At 48.5% G+C, this 4756-nt stretch overlaps 1 protein-coding gene across 1 annotated transcript in view; it reads left to right on the top strand.

Moving 5' to 3' along the window:
- The first annotated feature begins 2870 nt into the window (after nucleotides 1-2870).
- The window catches only part of LOC116216608 (keratin, type II cytoskeletal 3-like), a 3497-nt gene continuing 1611 nt past the window's right edge, over nucleotides 2871-4756 (top strand). Inside the window, exons 1-3 of the mRNA XM_031553295.1 lie at nucleotides 2871-3457; nucleotides 4300-4514; nucleotides 4694-4754. Coding sequence (XP_031409155.1) covers nucleotides 2948-3457; nucleotides 4300-4514; nucleotides 4694-4754 — 786 coding nt within the window. The 5' untranslated portion in view covers nucleotides 2871-2947. The remainder of the gene's footprint in view (nucleotides 3458-4299; nucleotides 4515-4693; nucleotides 4755-4756) is intronic.

Consider the following 4756-nt stretch of genomic DNA (forward strand, 5'->3'; position numbering starts at 1 on the left):
AGATGAGAGACTGGAGAGGGACGGTCCATCCTGACCCACGGGCATCTCATCCCAGTGGGATGTCTGAGAAGTTGGACCAGTCTCTCGGTGTGTTTGCTTTGTAGTGAGAGTGAGTGGGAGAGCTTGGGTCTGGCTGGAGGGCATGGGGAGCAAGGTGGGCAGAATGCTGATGTGTTTGATCTGAGCTGAGCTTCAGCTCCTGCATCGCAAGCAGAGATCAAAGAGACAGAAACCGCTCTCGGTAGTGGTGTGGGAGTCCCAAAGCTACTTGCTGGGAGCTGCTGTGTCCCCACAGTGGGTCAGGAGGTGCAGCCCTCTGATAAGACCAACTCCAGGCCATGGAAAAGGGCTATGGGGTCTTGGGAGAGGCCTGCTCATCCCTGGCAGCAGCGCGGGAGTTGGGGAACACAGCTCTGTTTGTCCCCAGAATAAGAGGGTGGGAAAGCAATGCCTCAAAGCAGCTGGGCCTTTGCCAAGAGTGCTTTGGGTTTGGCTTGATGAAGAGTCAGCGGCTTTGGTGCCTAATTTTAGCTCTGTTTCTTTTCAGTCTCACTCATTCCTCAGAGTGAGGATTCCTGGTGGCATCTCTGCCCGTGCTGCCTCCAGAGCTTCGTGCCAGGACCTGCCGGCTGTGCGGGACCCAAAGCTGCCGCTTGGTGAGGTCTGCAGCTGGGCTCAGCATCAGCTTCTCAGCCAAGTCTGGGCTTTGCTTTGTGTGGACAATTGTGCTGTGCACGGCTCCTTGTGTAAGAGATCTGAAGGGATTGCTGGAGCCCAGGCTGCCTATCGAGTTTCACCTGGAGGAGGCTGATGCGACTCCAGCTCTGCTATAATCTTCCCATCTTGTCTGGAGACGTCAGAGTGACTCAATCTGGGCGTCTTATCTGGATGAGCTGAGCGTGGTCAGCACCCAGGCATTTGGCTGAGTGAGCACATTTCTCCCAGTTGTGGAGCTGCCGTGTGGGATGTTACAAGCAGCTCCTCAGGTGCTGCCTCCCGAGAAAAGCATCTCCCAGTGGTATTTGGCAGTGTGGAGGGAGGCCGTGAGCAGATTACAACCTGCTTTTTTCCAACAAAACCCAAGCTCTCCTTCATTTCTCTGGGATTGTCCTTATCTTTCCTGGGGATGCCAGCCAAGGAAGAAGACCATTCTCTTGGAAGGCAAAGTGTCCCTGACTCAGTGCTGGAATGGTGCCCATTCTCCAGCTGCAGCCTGTGGCACTGGGTGAGCTGCAGATGCCTGGAGACGCCTTGGCCAACATTGCTTGAGTCCCTTGGGTGTGACATTCCCCACTCTCCCATGTCCCGTTGTGTGAAGAGATTGGTGCCTAGCACCCTGCCTCCCCCAGTGGTGACGTTCAAAGGCCAGTGACGTTCAAAGGCATTTACATCTCTGATTCCTGTAGCTGCTCAGTGGGCTGATTTTCCCAAGTCTTTGAAGCGCCTGTGGCTGAAGGCTGGTACCTGTGTTATTCTCAAAGAGCACTTTATTGCCCGAGTCTTATGAGAGATCCTGAAAGTTCAAACATAAGATATTTATTCCACATTGGAAACTCATATATACTGTATTCTTGGATGACTGAAATGCTGCATAATGTATTTCCTTTGTCATCTATTGATTTTTTTTGGAGTTAAGCATTAGGAATTTTGTTTCTCTTAAGGATTATACTCATGACTAAAATGATACCCAGAAGGCATCAGCACGATATCTATCAGATGAATTTCCTATTTCAGAGCCAGATACTTTGAAGCAGCTGCTTGTGTCTGAAAAATACATTTCTCTAAAGTAAATTTAGTCTTCCTACTAAGATTCACGTGTTCTTACATGTCTTTGCTGTAGCTCTTAAAACATGCACCATATACACTGAGATACCGTAACTCTACTTCTGAAAGCATCCGAGCTTCTTCAAACGCCTTGTTGCCCCTCCTTTAGGAATGATCAGATATGATAACCTCAGCCTGATCCTTCGTCTGCCAATTTAAATAAAAAATGCTACTTTCTCAAGTTGTGGTTTTCCCTGCCTGTATTTTTCTGCTGTATTTCTTTCTTCGGTCATCATTACCACTTACAGCATTGGAAGGGTCCTTCCATTTCTCTCCGGGTTCAGCAGTCCTTGTGTCCATCAGAAAAGCAAACAGGAGAAGCTTGGTCATCCCCATTCTCTTCTTCCTTCTGCTCAGGTTCTTGGTGTCTTGGTACTCAGCTACCTCAGGTGCTGGAAGAAATGTTCTCCGGGAGTTTTCCCCTGGAGAAGGCACTCCCATCCCCAGCGATGGGGATAAGCCTGCTCTTTGGAGCAGAACTAAGCACCTCCTTTCTGGATAATAAAGAAATGCTGACCGTTGTCAAATGTTAATGTGTGGTATTCTTGCTTTACACCACGAAACTGCTTCTTGAAAAACCATCAGCAGTTTTCCACATAAGTAGGAGATTCGGGGTGTGCTTGGGGGAATTGTGAAAGCCTCACTCTTGCTGATTTCCACCAAAATGTTTGTCTGACACTGAACCTTAATGTAAAAGATCCGAATCAAGATAAACCGGGAAATTGTTAAGAACAGATAGAAAGGTGGGAGGAGGGAAGAACATGACTGCATCGCTGTAAAACATATTTTTCCAGATGACACAAAGATATGAGAGTCCACTTACTCACTGAGTCCTATTCCAATGCTCTTGCTCTTTTATTCTCTTCTGCATCGCAAAGCGTATTTCTGGGTGGAGTCAACAATTTGGCAAAAATCTGTTAACCGCACCAAGCTGATGAAGACAGTAAATTTGTTTCCTTTTCACACCCATGTAGACCCAGCCCACCTCTAGAAACAGATAAAAGGGAATGCCTGGAGCCGTGGAGCCAGAGAAGACTGTGCACACTTCTCTCCGCATCCATCCCCAGCAGCACAGCTCCGTTGGTCTTCCTACTCTGCTCATCTCCTCTTGGAAGAAGCAGCCATGTCCCGGCAGTCTGTCTGCAGAAGCTTTGGAGGTGGCAGCAGAAGGGGCTACAGCTCTTGCTCTGCCATCGGCGGTGGCTTTGGAGGAAGTGGTGGCAGGAGCAGGATCAGCTACAGCTCATTCTCCACATCCCGGGGAACTGGAGGCGGCGGACGCTGTGGAGGTTTCAGCAGCAGGAGCCTCCATAACATGGGTGGCAGCGGAAGGATTTCCATGGGTGGCTCTTATGGCGGAGGATACGGATGTAGAATTGTTGGCCTTGGTGGAGGCTATGGAGGAGGATTTGGCAGCATTGGAGGAGGTGTAATTGGTGGAGGAGTAGGCAGCTTTGGTGGCCCTGTGAGAGGTGGCCCTGGGTTCCCTGGAGGCATCCAACCGGTGCAGGTTGACCCAACCCTCCTGCGGCCGGTCCATGTTGACATTGACCCTCAGATCCAACAAGTGAAGTGCCAGGAGAAGGAGCAGATCAAGACCCTTAACAACCAGTTTGCCTCCTTCATTGACAAGGTGAGATGCTGAAACTACATCTCTCTGGGAAAGGGGACTCTGGGGAACTCTTCTGGGCTGGGAAGAGGGAAGTATGCTTCTCAGCTCCAGGTTGGAAGGTCTGGAAAGCAAGCATTGTTCTTTTCATTGAGTCCTCCTAGAGAAATGTGAACATTTTGCTTCTGCAGGGAGATCAAAGGCCTTTCTCTAATTCTGTTTTATCCAGATCCTTTCTTACTTTCCATCTCTATCTTTCTCTGAGGAGACAGGCCAAAGTGATCACAGGGTACTCAGTTATCCTGAGCAGTTCTTCAAGTCAGTCCTCTTTCTTCTCAATGAACAAGAAGTGTAGGAATGAAATTTCAATTAATAATTGGCAGTTCCTTAATTAGCTTCACATACAGATCAATGTTCTTCGAGTTCTCTGCAATGGGAGAACATGAACTGGAAATTCCTCATATTTTTTCTAAGATGAATGTTCTCCCATATAGAGGAACATGAGAGTTCATTCACTAGAATGTAAAACATAAAAGATCTAATACTTCAGCAAATTAATACTTGATAAAATTTGCAGTTGGAAAAAGGAGTAGTCTGTTAACCTGGAATCTACATATTCTTATAGGTATTCAACAAAAGAGAAAAAATGAGGCAGAAGAGAAGTCAAATTAATGTATAATTGAAGGAAAAGAGGAGAAAGAAGGGAGGAAACATTCTCTTAGAAAAGAGGCTTTAGAAGTCATGGTTCTGTTGGTCATTTGAGAAATTATTCCCTTAGCCTTCAAAAGAATTAGGAGATTTGAGGGGAGTGATGCCTCACAGCATCCCAAGGTGAAAGTCTCACACAACCCCCTGTGGGCTTTCAGGTGCGCTTCCTGGAGCAGCAGAACAAGGTTCTCTCCACCAAGTGGGAGCTCCTGCAGCAGCAAGGGCCCTCGGGACCCAGGAAGAACCTGGATGTCATCTTTGAGAATTACATCCAGGGCCTAAGGAGGAGGTTGGAGTCTCTGTTGGGACAGCGGGGAGAGCTGGAATCCGAGCTGCAGAACATGCGCCAATACGTGGAGGAGTACAAAACCAAGTAAGTGCAGAGATGCAGTGAGCAGCAAGGCAGGAGAGCTGGGGCAGCATGCAGGTCTCTATTGTCTGCCCGTGGGAGCTCTCCAGGAGTGGGAGAGGGGTTCTGTGGAGGAAAGAGGAGGTACCACCACTACTTGATGAGCCATGCAGGAGACACATCTGGCTTGTCCTCTTCCACAGGTATGAGGAAGAGATCAACAGGCGCACTGCTGCTGAGAATGAGTTTGTGGTGCTGAAGAAGGT

This window comes from Meleagris gallopavo, chromosome 4, assembly GCF_000146605.3.
Source record: "Meleagris gallopavo isolate NT-WF06-2002-E0010 breed Aviagen turkey brand Nicholas breeding stock chromosome 4, Turkey_5.1, whole genome shotgun sequence".
NCBI lineage: Eukaryota > Metazoa > Chordata > Aves > Galliformes > Phasianidae > Meleagris > Meleagris gallopavo.